Source organism: Lactuca virosa, chromosome 6 (genome assembly GCF_052849685.1).
Source record: "Lactuca virosa cultivar CGN04683 chromosome 6, Lactuca_virosa_CGN04683_v6, whole genome shotgun sequence".
Lineage (NCBI taxonomy): Eukaryota > Viridiplantae > Streptophyta > Magnoliopsida > Asterales > Asteraceae > Lactuca > Lactuca virosa.
In genome coordinates this window covers 192,827,785-192,851,223 of record NC_136431.1, presented here as the reverse complement: position 1 = coordinate 192,851,223, position 23,439 = coordinate 192,827,785, and the positions used below count along the sequence as shown (strand labels likewise).

General features: G+C 34.6%; 1 protein-coding gene across 5 annotated transcripts; it reads left to right on the top strand.

The window, feature by feature from the left end:
* Window positions 1-10,799: 10,799 nt before the first annotated feature.
* LOC145121056 (actin-related protein 3-like) lies at window positions 10,800-16,746 on the top strand. Of its 5 annotated transcripts, none has more exons than XM_079056839.1 (12): window positions 10,800-10,994; window positions 11,154-11,255; window positions 11,438-11,478; window positions 11,577-11,709; window positions 11,913-12,005; window positions 12,096-12,422; window positions 12,508-12,633; window positions 12,992-13,057; window positions 13,195-13,303; window positions 13,839-14,017; window positions 16,188-16,352; window positions 16,456-16,746. In XM_079056839.1, exons 6-9 carry the CDS (start codon window positions 12,306-12,308, stop codon window positions 13,234-13,236), a joined length of 351 nt encoding a protein of 116 aa, XP_078912965.1. In that variant the 5' UTR covers window positions 10,800-10,994; window positions 11,154-11,255; window positions 11,438-11,478; window positions 11,577-11,709; window positions 11,913-12,005; window positions 12,096-12,305; the 3' UTR covers window positions 13,237-13,303; window positions 13,839-14,017; window positions 16,188-16,352; window positions 16,456-16,746. The 5 variants fall into 5 exon arrangements, 3 of the variants coding, with proteins under 3 accessions (XP_078912965.1, XP_078912966.1, XP_078912967.1); XR_013714478.1 differs by lacking the exon at window positions 10,800-10,994 and having other exon boundaries at window positions 11,001-11,255; window positions 12,096-12,203; window positions 12,328-12,422; window positions 12,977-13,057; XM_079056840.1 differs by lacking the exon at window positions 10,800-10,994 and having other exon boundaries at window positions 11,001-11,255; window positions 11,438-11,485.
* The last annotated feature ends 6,693 nt before the right edge of the window (window positions 16,747-23,439 follow it).

Sequence of the window (23,439 nt, the reverse complement as noted above, 5' to 3'; positions counted from 1 at the left end):
TATGAACCGTACGAAACTTTTTTTTTTCGTTTTTTTTTAAAGTTGATCCAACATGATCGGAATTGTATATATGTTATTATTTCATGATTTTTTTTATAAAACTCAAAAAAAAAAAATTGCGAAACCGTAGGTTTTTTGAAAACCTACGGTGTACAACAATTTAATGCACAATTTGTGCATTAAAAGGTTGTACACCGTAGGTTTCCAAAAAACCTACAGTTTTTTTCCGGTTTTTTATTAAAAAAAATTTATAACCAATAAACATTTGTATATATTGTCAATTCTGTGATTTTTTTTTGAAAAATAAAGAAACCGTAGGTTTGTATATAAAATCGTAGGTTTTATCATTTATGTACGATTTTATATTTATTTTCATTTTTCTTCAAATAAAATTGTTTCTACGGAATTTTAACGATTGTATATATGTTATGAATTTATGATTTCATGTTTGCATTTTGTGAAAAAGTATGTTATTTTCTATGTCTCGATTATACCATACAATAGCAATGTACTATCTATTTGAAGAAGTTTCTATGTTTATAATGTGTAGATACTTTGAAGTAAAATGTATTGATAAAATAACATTGTGTTTTGGTAGTTTCGGGTTTGTTATAAAATATGTTATTGTCACACCATTTTCAAAGTACAATGCTATATTTGGTATACTATTAGTATAGAAAATACAAAAAATGTTGTCAATTAATTTCCTTTGGTATTTTATACAAAACAAATAGAATATATGAAAGGAATGATTAAGTGTTATATTGTTTGATTTGTTTACTTCTTTAACACTGTTTTTCTTTTATAAAACCTTATTGAACCTTAATGTTTATTTTATTTTGTAGCTTCCAAACAAAAGGATGATGTGTAACATATCTTTCAAAGCTTCATGTCATGAGTTGGATGAAGTTTTGAGTGGCTTGAACGGACAAGTGCGATATATTTTTTCAACAACTAGCTTCGGTTACTTGTTGGACCTTCCAGCTCAGTCCGGAGATGGACTTCTTATTCATGGATTGTTACTGCATATGTTGCGTCCTACTGCTGAAACGGACGCAGCTGAGCGTCTACATTTTAGGTTTTCTAGACGTACATTATCATTTGGGCCCGAGGAGTTTTGTATTGTGTCCGGAATTTACATGGGTCGGTGTCCTAGATCAAGGATCGAATTTTCAACAATGTATAAACACGGATACGGTGAAAATACATTTCGGTCCAGAGTCTTCCCATATCGCACGGACACTAGTTTACTTGTAGAAGATTTAGAGCTCCTTATCTTGAATCAACGGTTCAATGAAATATCGGCTCACGACGGTGTCCGTGCCATTTTGCTATATATTCTGAATCAAAGTTTTTTGGGAAAAGAGCCTAATGATAAAGTCACCAAGGAATTTTTGTGGGTGGTGGAGAACATGGATGGATGGAATAGGTATTTGTCAATTTAATATTTTTAATAAAATACTATTTTTATACGTTTAACTAATATTTTTGTTTCTAAATATAGGTTCTGTTGGGGGAGCTATCAATGGAGTAAAACATACCCTAAATTGTCGGGTATGTTTAAAAAATTTGAGGATCATATGTCCAAACATCCAACAAAACCTTATATGTATACACTATCGAGTTTTGTTATTCCTTTGAAGGTATATTTAATTAATTAAAAAATACATACTTCATAATAGCAACATACTTCAAAAACCATAATAGCAACATAAACCATATATTCATGGATTATTTTCATTCATAATACAATCTATTTATTAAGATAATATACCTCATGTTGAGACCCGCAACAACAGATGAGTTCCCTCTGACCAGAAAATCCAAATCTGAGGATCTAATCTCATAGATATAACTTTTCCCCGATCCTTCATTTATCTCCCTTCGGGTTTTCGCCCATAGTTCAACATCATCAATTGGGTGATCACGCAAATCATCCCCATACTTCTCAAGTAAGGCTTGGGAGCACGTCTCCTACAAGAAAATAAAACAACACAATTGTTATTGTACTAAAAGATGGGACAAAAAATATTTCTTCAAAGTATGGTGGAGTAGCTATGATGTAATTAGCAAGAAAATAAGTACAACCAATTATGTCCAATGTACAACCTTAAAAATAATCGAATACACAAAAATAAAACTTTGTCAACAATCTTGACATTTGATTATATCTTGCATCACATGACAATATATTTAAATGGACATACTAAAGAACCCCAAGAATATGATGCTTCTCAGAAACACCATAATGCAAAGAAAATTTTACATTTAGGATAAAGTCAAAGTTGGAGCAAGAATGTACAAGTAGAGCAGCACAAACTGAATCAAAACTTGAGATTTTCAAATACAATTGTGGTAAGGTAAAACATGTAAGACCTTACTTTAGAAGCTTTATCTATGAATCAAAGTCGTCTTGATCAAAATCTAACAAGTTATAATAAACCACTTCATCTTCATCATCGTCTGCTTCTTCGTCTTCTTCAGCTTCAGATTCTTCATAAGATGAACTCAGATTCTTACATACATACTGATTCATATAATATATTGATAAGTATTGATACATACTTACTAATACACATAATCTGTATACATCTTTTAACATATTTGACATTGGGGAGGTGGTATCAAGCAACTAACCTGAAGTAATCGGCGGCGGAAGGCGGCAGGTGGTGATCTAGAAGTAACCGGCGATAGGTGGTGGTCTAGAGGTAACCGGATCCAGCAACGACGAAGGAAAAACGACGAAGAAGCGTTGTGATATTGGTGGCTCGCACCTAAATAAAAATACGGAAGTGGAGAGGTGATGGTGTGAAGCGACTGTGATTGTGGCGTGTCGCAGCACCGGTGGGCGTTGTAGGGCGCAACGCCGGTGGCTAGATGAAGTTTGGGGAGAATCGCCGGTGGCTAGATGATGTTTGGAGAGAATCGCTGGGAACAATGAGGGAAAATAATTCAGGGCGTTTTTTCATCTATGTGCGGCTAGGGTTCAAGGGAATGAAAAGTAAGTGAGAGATTTTCAATTTTGTCGGAATTCCGTTGGAAGTTTCCTACAAATTTCCGACGGAACATTATTATTAGATTTATAAAAACACTTATTATATTTATAATAATTATTATTAGTATAACTATTATTATTATATAATTTAAAATAATAAATATTATTATTAGTTTTATAATTATTTAGATTTTTTATTATTATTTAAATTTTTTATTGTTAGTATGTGTATTTATATGGATTTGTACGAACTTAAACCATAAACCATATATATATGTTCACATAAGCATATAATACATACACATACAGATACACGAATACATATATACACATAGTTCAATCGAAAACATTTCTTATTGCGAAAACATTTGAAACAAATTTGGACCATACAACCCTTCACCACCACCACCACCTACCATCACCACATGCCACCACCACACGCCACCACCACCCGTCATCACCAACACATCAACACAACCACCACCACCGACCCACCGACCACCCATCACCCTTCACCACCACCACCACCACCCATAACCACCATCACTCACCACCACCTACCAACAACCACCACCACCGTCACCACGACCCACAACCCTCCCACCCTCCCCACCTCCACCATCATCCCCACCCATCGCCACACCACCCACCACCAATCACCACCACCATCATCACCATTTACCACCTTCACCACCACCACCAAAAAACACCACAAGCTACCACCACTCATCAGCACTACCACCACCACTAAACAACACCACAAGCCACCACCACTCGTTACCACCCACCCATCAACACCACCACCACCCACCAACCACCACAACCACCATCCATCGCCACCCGCCACTACCACCACATACGTATAAATGCACTTAACCCTAAACCATATACTCGCATAATTACACATACACATACATGTACCTAAACCTAAACCCTAAACCCTAAACACCGAACCCTGAACCATGTACTTGCATACATACACATACATATACATACAATACATATATATATATATATATATATATATATATATATATATATATATATATATATATATACACACACACACACATATACATACATACACATACACATATATATAGATACCCATATAAATACACATACATACAAATGCACGTAAATTCTTAACCATATACTCACATGTTTACAGATACATATACATACAATACACATACATATACGTATAAATATGCAACCACCCATCACCTATCACCACTACCACAACCACCCATCACCACCGACCACCACCACCCGCCACCACCACCACCACCCCCACCCACCACCCACCAAAACCACCACACCACAATCACCACCACCCGCCACCACCAGCCTCACCCACCATAACCACCACCCACTCATCACCACCACCCATCATTATGGCCACCACCAACCACCGAACATCACCACCGCCCCCACCACCACCCGCCTCCACCACCCCTACCCACCTACCACACCACTAATCACTACCCACCACCACCAACCATCACCACCACCCCCCTCCACCACCATTCGCCACAACCACCCCCACCCGCCACCTACGAAGACCACCACCATCTACCACCATCACCACCGACCACCACCACCACCATCCACCTTCATCACCCATCACAACCACCCGTCGCCACTATCCCACTTATTACCAACCAAAACCACCATACATTACCACCACCACCTCCCACCCACAACCACCACCACCTATCACCACCAACCATCACCACCACCCGCCATCACCACTCACCACCCACTATAATCACCACCCCTACCCCCACCCTACCACCCACATGTCACCCCTACAACCCTTCACCACCACCATCACCTACCATCGCCACACGCCACCACCAACCGTCATCACCAACCCATCAACACCACCACCACCGACCCACCCACCACCCATCACCCATCACCACCACCACCACCGACCCACCCACCACCCATCACCACCACCACCCACAACCAACACAAACCAACTACCACCCATAACCACGATCATTCACCACCACCTACGAACAACCACCAACACCCACCATCACCACCGTCAACACGACCCACGACCCTCCCACCCTCCCCACCTCCACCACCATCACCACCCATCGCGACCACCACCCACCACCAATCACCACCAATCACCACCACCATCATCATCATCACCATTTACCACCTTCACCACCACCACCAAACAACACCACCAGCCACCACCACCCGTTACCACCCACCCATCAACACTACCACCACCACTAAACAACACCACAAACCACCACCACGTTAACATGAAACCATATATACGTTACACCCTAAACCTTAAACCCTATACTCACATGTTTACATATACATATGCATACAATACACATACATATACGTATACATGTATATATACATATGCATATAATACACATATGCAATAAACATACTAAAACCTATAGTCACATGTATACATATGCATACACATACAAACAAATACATATACATGTATACATATTATTATTATTATTATTGTTGTTATTGTTATTATTAACATTTAACTTTATTGTTATTAATCCTTATACTCACATGCACACACAAACACAAGCATACCATACCCTAATCCTTATACTTACATGTTAATATATACATATGCATACAATACACATATACATACATAAAGGTACACATACATACATACATACGCATGTACATTCATACACATACGCATGCAACTAAATTCTAAAACCTTAAACACTGAACCATATACCCCTACATATCATAAACTCTATACACATATATATGCACTTACCCCTACACACACACACACATATATATATATATATATATATATATATATATATATATATATATATATATACCCATATATACAAATACACATACACGTAGACACACAATCATAATAATAATAATAAATATAATATAATTATAATAAACCTAATATTAATAACAAAAAGTATAATTATAATAAATATAATAATAAAAAAATTATAATTATAATTAATATAACAAGAAAATAATAACAATAATAATCAAAATAAAAGTAATAATAATAATAATTATTATATTTTTTTAATAATAATATGAAATAATAATTTTTTTAATAATGATAATAATAATATAAAATAATAGTAGTAATAATAATATTTATAAAAAGTGAGGGAAAGGAAAAAAAAAAGAGGGTGAAAGGCAAAAAGAAAAGGAGGGAAAAAATTTTAGTTTTCCCGCTTTTATTTTCCTACAAAATTCCTACAAAATTGTATTTTTTAAATATTAATTAATATTCAGTAGGAATTCTGCTGGAAATTACCAACACTTTTCCAACGTACTTCTTCTGGTTTCTATTTCCGTAGGTATTTTGTCGGAATTTTGTTGGATTTCTATTTTGTTGCCTTTTGTTGGAAATTTGATGGAAATTACCTACAAAACATATTTGTAGGTAATTTTTGGTAGTTAAAACCAAATTTTCTAGTAGTGTCAACGACTAATACATTCATAGATAAATTGATAGGAAACCACGTACGACTTGAGAAGAAATCTCAGACGACTTGAGAGGAAACCACAGATGGCTCTTGTCTTTGAAAATGAGCAAAGTGATTATAGATAACACGAATCCATGTGAGAGGATGATTTCGCAGGCGATTTGATAAAAACGCAAACATGTTTGCCCCATCTATGGTTTCGTTAACCACTTTTATTTAAACTATTATTTTTAGCTATTTTTAAGTAAGCCATAAAAAAATTAAGCTATTTTGTAAATTTCTGACGAAAAATGTACCACAAAACACATGACCCGTTCCTTTAGGAAAGAGAATGAAAACGACTTAAAATTTGTACCCGAATATAAGAAAGGTGTACATAGACCACCTCCCAATAGCAAACAGCATGTGTGGTGTATACTTTTTATTTTGAAAGAGTAGAAAAAGGTTTTTTTTTTTTGGGTGTGAGGGGTGGGGGGGGGGGGGGGGTAAGATCGGGTTAAAGGTTTAACGATTTCGAGCTAAAAGGTATAATTTTTATGTGTATAGATATTGGTTGAGGTGATCTGAACTTTAAATTTTTTTAATAACTTTTACGTTCTTAGTATATCATATATAATTATAAAATTCATACAATAATAATAATACTTAAGATATTGGTTGACTGTGCCTTGGCATCCCTTCGCAACAAGCTTCCAGATTTTGACCTTAACAATTTTACTACTAAAGACACCGCCCCCCCTAAATCCCAGAATACACTGGCGAGTGCCATTTTTCGTAAAATTGTCCAAGATATGGAAGTGCATCTCGACATGACGGCTCGGCAGAAAACGGTTTTCTAGTGCTTACGTGCACCACATGCTCAAGATTTTCTTCTGGCTATCCCTATAGATGGGCTTGGCTAACACATGTCTCCCGTGGAGTATCGTACTATTCTCAAATATCGACTCTTGATTCCCATATTCCCAGCTGACGAGATATGTCCTGTGTGTCGCAAGGCATGTTTGGACTCTTTTGGAGAGCATGCAGTTCACTGTAAAGAACTCCCGGGGTTCAAATACATGCACGATATGGTTAGGGATGTTTTGTTTAACATATTTAAGCGTGCCGGGGTTTCCGCTAAGAAAGAAGCACCTGTTAATTTCTTGACTGACCCGACAGAAGGAAGGTCAACCCTCAGACCGGCTGACATTTTGATTTTTGGATGGGTCGGAGGGAAACACGCATGTGTGGATCTTACAGGGGTATCCCCTCTCGTGGGCCTGAGGGCTGGGGGTTTCACGGCGGGACATGCTGCTTTAAAAGCATCTACAGGCAAAGTCACCAAACATGAGAAATCGTGCATGGAAAATCAACACGTGTTCATACCATTTGCATTTGATATGTTTGGTTTCCTCGCACCGGATGCGGTAGAGCTTCTTAAAAGAGTACAACGAATCATGCATAGTAATGTTATATCACTTAGATCTTCGGATGTAGCATTTAAAAGAATTAGTTTTACCATTCAAAAAGGCTTAGCGGCACAGCTTGTTGCCCGTTTGCCATCTCACTCATTGTACGATGACAATTAAAATATTGATGGAATGAAATGCCTAACATATAACAATTTACTTATATAACTATATGTTTTTGTCATTTTAAAACCACTTTCCTCATCTTACTTGTTTTTTTCTTTTTCGAATGTTTTTTTTTTCCTTTTTGCCATTCAACCTAGTAGGCTAGTAGAGATAAAATATAACCCTATTGATAAGTAAATGTGTTAAAAACCGACACGCATCTAGACTACTTTATGATATTGACACACAAAACTATTCGAAACATACATTCTATCAACGAAAACTTAACGAGAATGACACATAAAAATATTCAAATTATACAATTTTTTTTTTCAGAATGTACCATGTGCAATTTTTTGGGAATGCATATTTTTTTATGGACATACGTTTTTTTTGTATTTTTTTTTTTCAAAAACATGTCCATATTTACGTTTAGATCGAAAATTTTAATTGGAAAACAAGTTATTAAGTTTTCAAATATATATATATATATATATATATATATATATATATATATATATATATTCATTTATATTTGTGTATAGAAATAGGTATTTAACGTATGTGATCAACTTGGAGAATGGGAAAATCAGAGGTTAAAAATGAAGAAGATAGGCAAGGCACTTAGTTCTAGGTTATTTACATTACTTTCTTGACTACTTGCTTCTATAAATATATATTTATAACGAGGATAGTTAAATACTTAAACATAATATGATTGATCAAGTTTACTGATTCGGGTTTATTTAATATACATTTGAAGATATATTATAAAAAATAATTAATAATGATAAGTTAATTTGATACTAAGGCATCGAGGTGACAAAATTCATAAGCTGGACATATATAGGAGTTAGGACAAGATAGGCTTGGGTGAGAATTTACAACTTGAAAAAACATTGCTGATTGACTACTTGGTGAATGGGATTACAATAATGCATTAATGTGAGTCAAAGCTATCTTATCCATGTCATCAATCTACATCCCTTCAACCACATTATTATAAATAAAAATAAAATGAAATAAAAGGTTGTGTAAGTGATTTGATCCCCACGTTTATATATTTACAACAAATTGATTGCCTATTTGGATTGGAAATTTGTGATTTGCAAAATGTCAACTTATGGTCCATGCAACTTAACTTTAGATTTTCTTGTAGGTGATTATGGTCCCTTGGATAGATCTCACCAATTCTTTCGAAATTTATTTATTTATTACTAGTATTTAACAAAACATATATTGTCGATTCTACATTTAACAAAACTCAATCAAAATATGTTTTTAAAGGTTGTTTAATGTTTTGATTATGTTTGACCATTATAAAATGTATATCTATTTGTTATTCTCCTAATTTGCTCTAATGAAGCACACATTATGTTCGCCGTAGCAAACATAATTTGCATAACGTAATTAAAATGTGTTATAAACATTTTTTTTCTTCATTTTTTTTGCTTATGTTAGTAGGAAAGAAAAAAACTTTTAATAACAGACACCTTACAACGTATATTAAATTTATGACAGACAAAAAAATTATTGTATTAGTTATGGTATCCTTTGTGAAATGTGAATGATTTACAACATACATAATTGTCCATCGTACAATTATGCCATCCTATGTGAGATTTCATGACGTACAAAATGAATGTTTGTTGTATTTTAATGTCTAAAATGAAAAAAAAGTGGCCATTTCCTAATTATGTATGTTATTTTTTTTGTTGTCATGTTATATTTCCGCTACACAACGTTTCCATCTCCTTAAAAAAACAATTTGGTCGATTTGTGGCTTGCTATTTCTTTCTCCTTTCTCGTCTATCAAGCCTGCACTTGTTGCCAGTAGTTTACATATCTTACCCTGCCAAAAATATGTCCCAAAGACCAAAGTGACTTTGTCACGGAGTCGGACATAATAGGGTAGAGCATAGACATGACAACAACGCTAAATACATGCTAACTACTAAAGATAATAAATATCTACACTAACTGAAAGGATGGGTTAATGTTATCATGTTGAAATTTTGCATGTATTGTGGTTGGAAAATGGAAATAATGATTCTCTTGGTGGAAAATCATAACATTTGAAGCCGCAGTGATGAGCACAATATCCGAAAAATAAATATGATTTTGAACAAGGTTGGAGTTTGTTGATAGTCGTGGATGCAAGGAGCAGATAATATGAACATACGAAAACCACCTAAATGTGTATAGTAGGAAGATGCTAAGAGGGTAATTATTTATGATAGTGAGCCTTGGATTTTATAGATGGATAAATTAATAGGGTATTAACCAATCATCATCTAATTTTTGTTTAAAGCAACAAAACAGATTTGGATTATTTTTAAAGAGAATTTCCAAAAATAACCATTTTTAGACCCCTTATGTGTACTAGTCATGTCTTGTGCGAACTCATTCCACAAGTTGTTTTCTTAAAAGATTATCATTTCATAAAATCTATTTTTTTTAAATGGCTATTTTAATAGACCATATGAAGGATGTTAAGTTTGGAGGAACAATTGAGGTGGTGGTGTCAAAGCTACCGTAGAGAAAGGCTTGCTTGGCATATTCAGTTATTTATGAGGAGAGGTTAGAGAAACTGATATCAAAAAATTTGTTTTCTAGGTAGATGACCCCGAAACTTTTGTTATCTTGGAATATTCTTTGGAGTTTCTCCTATGCTTCTTGAAGTGTAAAATTAGGTGCAACGATTGTGTGAAAAAGGTCATTGAAGAAGCATTATATATACTATTAATTGCTAAAAAATTGGTTAACGGTAACTTTTTTTCTCTTTCATATTTGGACACGGAAGTTACATTTCCTCTTTTTCTTATTTACACGGAAGTTTCTCCTCTCTTATTTTGTCGCACACGGAAGTCTTCTTCTTTCTTATTTTGCCCCTGAAACTTGTGCTTTGGCTGATGCTTATCTTCTCTTCCTCAAAGTCGGTTGCCGTCATTCTCCTCCAATACGGTTCGTTTCTCTTTCTTTATTTCTTTCCCGTTTGTTCTTTACTCTTCCTTCTTCTTTGCTTCTTTGCTTTTCTATTTTGCTTCCTGAGATGCTAGCCGCCCTTTCCGCCTTCAGATTGGCTACGACATCAATTGAATCTTTTTCATTTTCGAATTTCAGATAACACTTCTGTGAAATTGATGAAATCAGGAAACAGGTGCAGGTTACCCATGTTTTCTTTTTTCTTGATGCTCGCGCAGTTCGCATAGACTGCAGTAGACGGTAACGGATTTTTCTTATGCTCAATTGCTTATACCCTTATTTTATTTCGTGTTTTCCCAAAATAATTTACGTGTTTATATACCCTGTTATAGTTCATACCAACAAAAAGATTGGTAAATTACTATTCTACCCTGCTGTTAGAGATGAAAGATTATCTGAGACTATTTTTTTTCTTTATTCAGGTCCCTCTGATGCCCCTCCTGTTGCAGACAACTTTCTCAAGGTACCAGGTTTATAATGACATCCTTTTCCTATTTTCACTCAATTATATTCAATAGAATTATTACACTGTTGAGAAATATGTATATTTTTTCATTTTAGTGAATGGGTGATTGGTACCGGGAAGAACTGGTGAATGATATAATTGTAGAGATATCTCAGATAAATCAAGATTTATCTGAAGGAAGAAGCAATCAAACCAACCTACCCAAAACTATATGTATCTTTATCATAGGTAATTGTGCTTCTACTGCTATTCGTCAATCTAAAAAAAAATTGTCATTTCTAGCATCAAAAATGTATTCTCATCTGCATGCCAGCTGCTCGACATAATGCCAGATTAAATTGCTTTGAAATAGTTTATTTTTTTCCTTTTCCTTTTCCTTTTCATTTTTTTTTGGGAAAGTGTTAATTCTCTCGTGATATTTCTTTATGCAGGAAAGAGGGGAGCATGTCCCTCCTGAAGATTCACTTGAGGTAGCTCGGAAGATCAAGGAAACTTATTGCTACACATGTGCAGACATTGTCAAGGTAGTTTATAACTTCATAGTTATGCAAGTTGAAAAGGCTACAAACTTTCATGATTTTATGACCATATTTTATGTTTCTTTAATTGTATAGGAGTACAATAAACATGACAAAGAATCATTGAAGTATGTTAAATAATGGAGAGGTTTTAAGCCAAAGACTTGGGCACCTTACTCATGTGATGTTGGATATGAATGATTTGTTGGTCCCAAGCTTTATGATTTATATTTTATCCCCTTTTTGTTATTTTCAAAGATGATATCACTATGTTTTTTAGTGATATTATAATGTTTATATTCTATCATGCAAATTTTCTTTAATCCAGAGATATATGATAAAGACTTCACAACCCCTTTACCTGCTGTAATAGACAGCTGTATTCAATCTGCTCCAATTGACACAGGAAGAGCTCTATATAATGTACACATTATTCAGCCTGTAAAAACTATATATTATTACAAAATTACATAAAAAAATAAGTTAATCTTTTTGAGACTTATTATAGAATCTAGTGTTGTCTGGAGGATCCACCATGTTTAAGCACTTCCAAAGAAGGCTTCAACTGGAGACAAAGAAGATTGTGGATGCACGTGTTCTTGCATCTACTGCCAGACATGATAGTGAAGTAAAGGTATGCCCCTATTTCATTTTTCCCCTATCTGTCTGTCGGATAAAAGATGTTTAAAAAGTAACACACTGGAGTGTAAAGTAAATAATGTGACCGAACTTTTGAGCACATAAATGTGTCATCAATTTGTTTCAACGTTATACAGAACCTGTGTTCATGTTTTGTGTTTTCTGTAGTTTAAGAATCTTTTTTTGATGTATTAGAACCGATTGAATTACCAGGTTGATATGTTCTTTTATTTTTTTGTTGTTTTGTGCACTTGACACCAACACATATATGAAACATGTTCTGTAAAGTTACCTGTGATAATTAACTGTTTTTTTTTTTCAAACATGCAAATGAGTAGATGTCTTTAATTTAGGAATCTGTGGGGAATGATAAAGCTTTCGCAGTAAGGAATGGATATGAACTTCACTCCAATCAAGAGGTGTGTTTCACAAATGAAAAAACTAATTCAGAATACTCATGGTTATATTATTATTAATTATTAATTATATATAAATATTATATTTCTTTTTAACAGTTATTTGGCCAAAACTAGCTGACCCTGCTTTGATATTGCAGCATCATTCTTCAAGAAAATTATTCAGCTATACCCCTAACTAATTAAGGTTGGCATTTGAAAGAAAGTTTGATAAAACACTCCAACTGCTCGATGAAATGCTTCAACCAGGTATATGAATTTTCTTTTCAGTTTGCTATTAGCCCGTGCTTTGATGCTTTTATTGTTACACTTGATCTTCATTTATGTAACATATATAGTTTTTGTTCACACAACACATTATGTCTCAATGGAAACCTTCGTTAACACAACATTTATTACTTGAATTACCAAACCTTATCAATTCCAAATAATTTTAGGAATTACTACCTATAATGAACTGTTAACTGTGTTGTTGGTTCATGGTCTTTATAGTGAACGAATTTCCAAGTAATTAAGGGTCTGTTTTCACTGTTAAGATCTCATATTTTTTCCACTTTATCCCCTTTACTTAGCATCGTGAATTAATGATATTATTAGTTGAGATAAGACTCAACTTTAGAATTTTGGATACTATCACCAATATCAAGTATTTTTTTAAACATTATGGAGCAAAAATGTTTAAAAACAGCTATACTTAGGGACTAAAAATATAATATACTTGAATTTTTTTAAGAGGCTTTTGAATTGTCTTTGTGAAGTTGGCTGATTGACTTTTTTTATACAGGGTCAACACGTGTACAAGTAACCTTTGTTAAGAGTGTATGTGTTACAAAAAAAAGAGCAAGAATTTAACTTACTTTTTTTGGCTTGCCCAATGTTCTTTTTGCCAAACCTGGGAATAGTCGCTCATGTATTGGGTTGGATTCCAGCTTCAGTTTTCTTTTGAGCCTCCACATCAAAAGGGTATGCCTAAGAATGAAAACAGTAACAGAGCATTAGATTAAGGGAGTGTCTCTCTGATTTGGACCATTTTTGCTTTGGCTATCATACAATGCATAAGTAATTCTAACCAATTACATACCAATTGTTTATTTAATAGATATTGATTTAATGAAAATTATAATTAATTTATATTAATTATATACAAATAAATAATATTTTATTATAATTTTATAATACATAATATTTAGAACTATCGTAATAACAATATATATAATAATACTAAATAATAGTAGTATTTGTTAAAGGTACTTGACAATTCATATAAGTTATGATCTTTTTTGGGGTCCTTTGGATCACCTGAAACAAGAAGCAAAAAAAGTATGTTCCTTTTATTGTATACTAGGCGAATCTTCGTGCGTTGAACGAGAATATAATTATATAGTTAAAATAATAACTTTTACCAAATTATTATTTAATATTTCTACTTTGAAACAAAATGTTAGTAGTAAAGCAAACATATAGTTAACATATTAGTTTTATTAAACATTATAGTTTAATTTTTAAGTCATTGTGATATATACAATTATTTGATATTTTTATAAACCGTTTAAAATTGTGTAAATTATATATCAAATGAATGATAATATAACGGGTAACAAAACGTATGAACAAAAATATGAACTGCAGCTTTTAGTAACATAAAAATAGAAAAATATTTATTATAACATTTGTGTTAAAAAAGATATATATACAACGAATAATAAAAAATATGAATAATAAACACTATAGCTTTTAATAACATAAAAACACTAAAACATCTTTTATAACATTTATATTAACTCTTCATATTTAAATCACAAATCTCTTCAGATACATTAATGTTTTTAATGAGCAAAACTTTACAATCTTATAAAAGAAAGGAAAATAAAAAGTTATTAGTGATTACTAATTAATAATCATAAGTTAAAAACTCTTGAGTTGTAACTAATAAATATACATAAATTAGAAAACTCTTGAGTTGTAGTGTGAGTTTCAAATGAATGCGGTACTTGGAAATGTATTATTATTATTATTATTATTATTATTATATCGTCTAAATAATTGGTTTTGATGCATCATTTTAATCCCTTCAATTATTAAACATAGGTGCATATACATGTTAAACAAATCACATATAATATATATATATTTTCGTAAATGTCATATGTAATTCTTGTCGTAGTAATATGGATAAATTACTTTCATATGAAGAACATGTAATGATAAGTCTATCATAATTACATATCAAATGTTCAAAATTATGTTATCTTTTAATATGTTGTGTAGGATAACCCAACAAAAAAATAATAGAAAATAAACATAATCAAAATTTAAAAACTACAATCAAATAAATAAGAGCATTGGGTGGTTGAATATATAAATAAAGATGTTACATAAACATACATTTAAATCAAAAGAAAAAACTAACATTCGTCAACTTTGCTCAAACAAAAAAACCTATATCCATTTTATGAATCTTCTTTCTTCATTTAACACCATTCAACCATAGAAACTTGATGACAATTCTTCACTAACCTGCAATCAAAATATTTTTCTTGAAAAAGAAGAATCAGAAAGATATTCCAAGCAAAACATTGATGTTTGGAGAGTCACATTTAAGATTGAGTAATACACACAAATCACATATAAAGATTAAATGAGAAACTGAATATAAAGAAAGAATAGAAAAGCTTCATTTGTTTTGGTTGAAAGAAAAAATCATATTACAATTATCATCGATGCGACATAACTCATTTCTTCAAATCATCACATTTGGATCATGAATGCTTCAACTATATGAAAACTTTTGAATCACAATATCTTCAAATCATTCTTACATGTAAGATTTTATGTAACACAAAAGACACAAAAGATTGGTCTTTTTATAGTAAACTTTTCACTAAATGCTAATTAAACTTAATATAAGTTATAAAACTTTTGAGTGTTAAATCATAATTAAGAAAACTTTTGAGTTGCATTAGTTAAAAAATGAGGTTTCAAATGAATGTGGTTTGAGGAAGTTAAAAAAGGGGGTTTCAAATGCATGAGATTCAAGAAAAAATGCTAGCTTTATAAGTATGTATGATGTGTTTTTATTTTATGATTTATATTTTATGGAAGTGTGTTTGATCTGTTTGTGGTTGTGATGCAGGGCTGATTTTCATGAACTTGCAAGTCAAGAGTTGGGCTAAGAACACTCCTGGAAAAGGAGCCACTATGAGTCGACAGAAGTCTAGGAGTGGAAGAGCTCTTGAAGCTTCTCTTTCATCATCTCCTTCATTGAAAGGGAAAAGAGATGTGATGGCTAAACATTAAGGTAAACTTCCTTCACTTAAAGGAATAGCAATTAGCTTTGTATATATCATCCTCATTACAATTCTTCTTTCTATAGCATTAATTCTTTACTTGTGTTTTTGTAGAGGCAATGGACTTCAGAGATTGGTGCAAAAATGAATGTGTCAGGCTTCTTGGATCCAAACGCCTCCTGTATGTGGAATATGTCTTCATTAATATAATATTATGTTCTACTACATGATACAACTTGAAACAAGAGAAAATAAACGAACACAGCGCCAACGGCGGGCATGATTCCCTTCTAGTTGTATATCAAAATACATTGGAGAACAATGACATATAAACGCGTTGTAACACCCCAATTTTCAAATATCAATTAAATGGAAAATAATCGTTCCAACATCTTCCAAGATCAATTCTGAACTTCCTTATAGACTAAACTACAACTGAAGCAAAATAAAATAAAATAAAGTCTTCAATTGAAGAACTTCAGGTGTTACGTCTTTGCGGAATTGCTTTGTCGTCTTGTTGATCAATCCTTCTCCCTAGCCTTCTTACTGTCACTTGTTAAATAGTTTCGTGGGTTGTGCACATTTAAAATTTCTAAATGGGTAAGCTTAGGGCCTAGTGAGTTCGTGTTGCACATACATGTCCATCACTTAAAAAAAGGTTTTATCATATAGTTTCAATAAATCATACAACAAACATATCACTAGATGACATAATTTAAGAGAACGATTAATAATCCAGAGAAAGAACCAAATGTCCATCTCCTTTCTCCTTGAGACAACTCATCATCCACTGTACACAAATATTTTAAATATCCAAAGAAATGAGTATGATTCTCAATTCTCATCCCCGCCGATCACACACATCCGTCATGCTCATGACGATTAAACAACCACCCGTTCCCGCTAAACATGTCATCCAAAAACACACACAGTAGATAACAACTCTAAAATAACATTTGCATACAACCATACTTATCGTAAAACATATTGTCCATAAATAAATTAAAACCACATAATAAACGCATAACAAACATTTATGTGTGAGCAACCACAGAACACGAAAAACGCACCTCGTAACCGACAAATTCTAACCGAAGCTGCTAACCTGCACCCTATATTCCAACAACAAATTTTCTAAGGCAACATCCGAGAAAACTTCCTATGAGTTCATGGTATGTGGTTCGACTATTCGTATGTCTCGTTCAACCGACTAATATTTTAGTTATAATGCTAAAAATATATTAAACTGTATATTTTTCTAAGAAAATAATCAATAATGTATTTATTAAATAAATTGGGCAGAAGTATACCGAAACTGCAAGGGCTGAAATGCAAATGTTAACAGATTTTATTGTAAAAACTAAAATTAGGCAAATTCCCAAACTGCAGGGGCTAGATATGTAACAATAGTTTTAATTCACGAAAGAAACGTTGGATTAATAATACTTTGATTTAGAAAAAATGACATGTTATTTAAACTACAAGGTCCCTTTCTGTAATTATTGAGTTTTGATTCTCAAAAACAAAACGTAACGACCGGAGTACCAACAAATTTTAGTTGTTAGACTTTTCATATCTCCTCCTTTTATAATTGATTAATAAGTTTGAGCTTTTACTTATATTTATACAACAGAACCCACTCTCTGAATTAGACCCACCCAAAAAACAGATCCGAGCTGCCTCCTTCTTAACCCGAACACCCCTCTCTTTTGTTTTTCTGCCATTTATATATTTTATTTACAGCTCCAATTTTCCCGGATAACCATTAAATAGTTATGTAAAAATCAACGTAGGCTATCTCCAGATCTTACTAACATAAACCGACATCTAAAATTTTGAAAGAAACATCACAACATTCTAAAATTCATTTTTTTTCTGAAGACTCATTATTCATTTTTTTAATTACCCATTTCTTGGACGAAACATAGACATATAATCAACCCAAACCATGAACCACACCCTTAATATATTTATACAACTAATTTGAACATAAATCGAAGAACCATACCTTGATTTGCTAGAAGAAGACCTGAAACCTTCAAGAACTTATCTCTTCGATTTCTCCCTTGATTATCAACGATTTCTTATAATTCCGGTGGGGTTTTCATAGGTTTTTACGAGCTTTATATAATGTCTAACATTGTAACTCCTAAAAACTTATGATTTTCTCGAATTTACTCATTCATTGAAGGTGACGGGTTTTAGGATTAAACCTCATTATTTTGCCTAATTAAAACTAATTACACCTAATTTTATTTCTAGAAAATAAACAAATATATTAATTAGTTATAACATATATATATATATATATATATATATATATATATATATATATACATTTTCTTTTATCTGAGTTATCACAAACTTCCCCACTTCGAAAAATTTCGTCCTCGAAATTTGAACTAAACAACCAAATAAGGGTATTGGGTCTTCATACGTTTCCCCATGTCATATCTAACCCTTTATGTTACTTTCATTGAGCTTTCATGAGTTGTATCTCAACATTCTTTAACTTCTTGACCAGATAATCCATTTCTCGTTGTAAACTCTTCCAAAATGATGACATGAAACTAAGGCTCCGATCAGAAATAGACAACTACACTATCTCATCAATATACAACTTAACTAACTTTTCCAACAAGTATGTTTCACCCGATGACACAATTTAAATGACCATTTTAGATATCCAGAGAAAGAACCAATGGTCCACTTCCCTTCCCACTTGACACAACACATCCATTATGCTCAAACATTTAAATATCCAAGGAAATGAGTAACATCTCAAATCCTATCTCCGTCGGTCACAACACACTCGTTATGTTCCCGACTATCATACACCCATGTCCCCACTAAAATGTGTCATCATACACCAGTTAAACAAATCTAAAAACTTTCCACTTATCCTCTACCATGGATTCTTTCTGACTCTTCTTCGCTCCACCCGGTAAACTGACAGTTACATCAATTCTCATCATTTTGAATCTTACTTGATTCCTTCCTTAGCTTATGACTTAGAGCATAAGTGAAAACGTTATCCTTCCTTAATCAGTAAAGATCTTACACCTTCTTTGAATCTTGGTAATCCATGCACATCTACAACGTCCTTTCCTTTTCAAGCAGGTCCTGCAACTATTAAATAAATCCTTTCATCCTTGTTGGGGCTAACCCATAGGATTCTCGAGAACTCCCTTACAACTGGTACACATACAATATAATGTTCCCCTATGTGGCACCTACACCCAATACTTCTCTTATTACAATCTATGTTAGCTTGGTTTTTTTTTGACAACCACTTCATTTCTATCAAAATCTCATAGTGCTACAGGTACTAAATTTAGTGATGCTAAATAATTGTCTATTTCATTCAAGCAATCATCAAATTTCTTTCTTATGACTACAAAATGATCATCATCAATCTTTATTTCTAAAAGCCTTTGCACCCATATTTAGGCACTTACAAAAAGTAAAAACAAAAATGTTTGCATCCACATTCAATAACACCCATAATATAGAGTTTACTAAGAAAGTACATGCCACTATATCGGGGTATCCTGAGATTCCTGAGCTGTCATATGGAAAACTCTTCCTTTTGTTCTTATCGTTTCTGCCTTTTCATCTCCCGACCGATTCCCTTTCTCTGTCATCATGTGTTGGTTATTGTTAACCTTATTCTGAGGACAGTTTGACCTGATGTGATCTGAGGACCCGCACTCATAACATACTTTCCCTACTTTACAATCTGAAGCGATATGTCCTATCTTTCCACATTTGTAGCAAGTTCTTTGGTTCATATTACACTCCCCTTTATGGAATCGTCTGCATATAGTACATTTTTGTATCCCAGACTGTTGCTCATAGTTACGATCTGAACTAGAAGTCTTGCCTTTCTTTGAGTCTGTATTTGAACTTTCCAACTTCCTTTTTCCTGATTCCTTATTCTCACTCTGACGACTCTTTTCCCACTATCGGCCTTCCGCGGCGTCTACAGCAGACTGGAAGGTACCTGGTTTCTGAATTTCTACAAATTCACGAATGGCGGTTTTTAGTCCCTAAATATACCTCTCCATCCTCCTTTCTTTCGTAGACACGTAAAATTCGGCAAACCTAGCTTTCTCCGTGAACTTAGTGCTGTACTCTCTCACAGTCATATTCCCTTGTTCCAGCCTCAAGAATTCTTCCTCCAACTATTTAACAGTCGTTCGAGGGCAAAACTTTTCTTTAAAGATTCTTAGAAAATCATCCCATGAAATCTTCTTGGCCCCCTAACTTCCTTCACCATGCCCCACCAATGTACTGCCTCCCCTTTTAACATTGTCGCAATATAAATCGCCTTGTCCTCATTGTAACATCCGGACTTCCAGGTATATTGTTTATTTATTTATTTTGAGGACTATTGAGCTACTCAACGAGTCGGTGCTACAACTCGTCGAGTAGAGTCGCGATGTGCCACGTGGGATTAATGATCTACTCGACGAGTCCAAGAGCTGACTCGCCGAGTAGACGCTGTGAAGAGAAACCCTAAATCCCCGGGTTTGGGGCCTATTTAAGGGCACTTATAGCCTCATTTGCGGCTCAACTTCACTGAGAGTAAACCCTAATCGACCTTTGAGCTTAGAGAGAGAGTTTTGAGCTAACTTTGAGTGTTTGGTGCATCTTTTGAAGAGAAGAGAGGATTTCAAGACAAGGGACGAGAAGGATCTGCTAGATCCGTGGTTATTTCACCTTAGAGCCTCTGGGAAAGGTATAAATCTTGCACCTTTCTCATTTTGTTGAGTAGATCTCATGATTTTGGGAGTTTAAGGTTTTTTCCATCTTATATGAGGACCTAGAGTGTTTTGAGTCCTTGTAGAGGTTTGGACTTCAGATCTGGACCATGTGAGGTCCCTAGAGTCCAAAAGTCCATGCTTTATTCAACCATAATAATTCTCTTGAGTGAAAAACCTTCATTAAGGTATGTTTTGGCATTTCAATCCCTAAGTGCCATGCATGGATGTAAAGCCTGTGACTTTACGTGATAAACGAGCTTTAAGAGTGTAGATCTAGAGTTTGGGAAGGTTTTCTGCCTTGAAATCGTCTGAATGAGAAAAGAGTCTGGATGGACTCGCCGAGTCGAGGAGCCGACTCGACGAGTCGGTTAGGGTTTGTCCCGATGAGCTGGCTATGCTATAACTCGGCGAGTTAGGGGATTACTTGACGAGTTGGACCTTCACGAAGACTTCTGAGGGACGACTGGACTCGACGAGTCACATGAGTGCACTCGGCGAGTCAGGTCAAACTGGGACTGTTGACTCGAGTTTGACTTATGTTGACTTTAGGGTTGGCCAACATGAGTAATGGGGACCATGGAAGGGTAAAATGGTCTTTTACCCATTCCAAGAATTTGAGAGAAAAGAGAAGACAACCTTGGTGTAATTGAGTGCGAATAGAGTATTAATTAGAAGTGGTTATCCTATGTATTAGGCGGAGGCTAGTTCGAGATTTCCGAGCACGAGACTTGTACTTACTAGCTTACGAGGTGAGTCTTCTCACTATACTTAACATGAGTGGTATCCTTGTGTGACTGAGATGCCTTATGTGCTTACTTGTGTTATTGTGTTACTTACATGTTATTCTTGTGATTTATGCTTATTGTTGTAACTTAATGAGTTAGGGCTGGAGGGTCCTCCCGAGTAGTGGGACCGGAGGGTCTCCACTGGAACACATTGACCAGAGGGTCATATTAAGCTAGCCTCGAGTGGCTAACATGATATAGGTGGTATTTTGGGGAACTCACTAACCCTTGTGCTTACTGTGTTATGTGTTATGTGTTCAGGTACTTCTACGAATCACGGAAAGGCGCCGGCCTGATTGTACACACATCGGCGATTGAGTTGTGATTTAGAGGATCCTGGAGTTTCGAAATATGAACAGTTTTGATATGGGCTTTGATGATTTGACATTGTGACATTTTGTATTTATCGAGTCAAGGATGTTTTTAAATTGAGACAAATGCGTTTTTAAATTGAAAAATTTGGTTTGAAATTTCACGTTGTTACAAGTTGGTATCAGAGCCTTGGTTTGAGGGATTCGGATGCACCTCCGGGTGCGTTTGGACTCAAACTCAGGATTTGAGAGAATTTTTCAAAAGGAATGATTTTTCTAAAATGAGAAAGAGTTTTAAGAGAAAACGAGCTGGAGCGGTGTGTACAATCAGCCTGAGCCCGAACGGTGATTTCCCAAATACCTTACTTTTGTGTTATGCAATACTTATGAGATAGTTTACTAGAATTGCATGCTAGAGGGTAGGGTAGGTATTTAATATTCTAGGGCTAGAGTTGCCTGGTTTATGATGCCTTAGCCTAGGAAATGCTTTTGATCAGTGTTATCTGTTATTTGCTTGAGTATGTGCTGAGTTCTGAGTCAGGAGATCATCTAGGAAGAAATGCTTAGATGAGTTTAATATGGGTCTACTAAGAGAGTAATATGTGATATGAGAGATATAGAGTATGTGTGAATTAGAATCCTAGGAGGAGGACTTGGGGTGACTACAGATGGGGTGTGGAAGGTAGTATTGGGCCCGTACTACTGAAAGCACCTGATCTGCAGGAAATCCAAGTAAGAATCCTTAGGATGATAAGGAGCAAGTAGGGATGAGTAGTCGAGTGTGAGTATGCTCAAGCGATTCTCTGATGATTTTGTGTTGTGTTTCAGAGACATCATGGTAGGTACACGCCACACCCCAGAGAGCAGTGGAGTTAGCGATGATGAGATTCGCAGGATGATTCACGACGAGGTGGCCGCAGCCATACGCGAGGCTATTTCGGAGATGTTTGGGTCTAATAAGACCACTTTGATCGAGACGTTTGACGAACGATATGCTGCAGTTTCTGAGGCGGCTGTTGCTGCAGCCACCGCAGTTGTCGCTGCAGCCAGACCATAGGGAGGTCACTCGTTTCTATACCGGGAGTTCAGCAACATGAAGCCACCAGAGTTTGATGGGACTCAGGATCCTATTGCTGCGATGAGATGGATCTCTGATATCGAGGGGTGTTTCTACACTTGTTCATACCCAGAGCATTTAAGGGTGCGGTTCGCGCTGAACCAACTTTGCTTGGGAGC